Below are 249 nucleotides of genomic sequence, written 5' to 3'. Positions count from 1 at the left end.
CGAATTTTGTACTCGTAGTATTTATGACAGAATATCATACCAGGATATTAAACCAGACTATCCCCCCCCCCCGCAGACACCTGACGGGGAACAACCTCGTTACTGTGGAGAACGGCACGATGGACGGCACGCGATCGCTCTCGCACCTGTACGTAGCATTTCTCGTTTCGTGTGATTCAAAAAGGATTTTTTTTTTGTTTGCCTACGAAATCTCTTGTTTTTCTTAAGAAATGTATGTAATTTTTGCAA

General features: G+C 43.0%; 1 protein-coding gene across 1 annotated transcript in view; it reads left to right on the top strand.

Moving 5' to 3' along the window:
- LOC119593641 (relaxin receptor 1-like) overlaps positions 1–249 on the top strand; it is a gene marked incomplete in the record, with an annotated part of 42,684 nt that overhangs the window by 16,569 nt on the left and 25,866 nt on the right. Inside the window, 1 exon segment of the mRNA XM_037942592.1 lies at positions 77–148. Coding sequence (XP_037798520.1) covers positions 77–148 — 72 coding nt within the window.

This window comes from Penaeus monodon, chromosome 32 (assembly GCF_015228065.2).
Source record: "Penaeus monodon isolate SGIC_2016 chromosome 32, NSTDA_Pmon_1, whole genome shotgun sequence".
Lineage (NCBI taxonomy): Eukaryota > Metazoa > Arthropoda > Malacostraca > Decapoda > Penaeidae > Penaeus > Penaeus monodon.
Note: the sequence above shows the minus strand (reverse complement) of the source record. Positions and strands in the feature narration are given on the sequence as shown.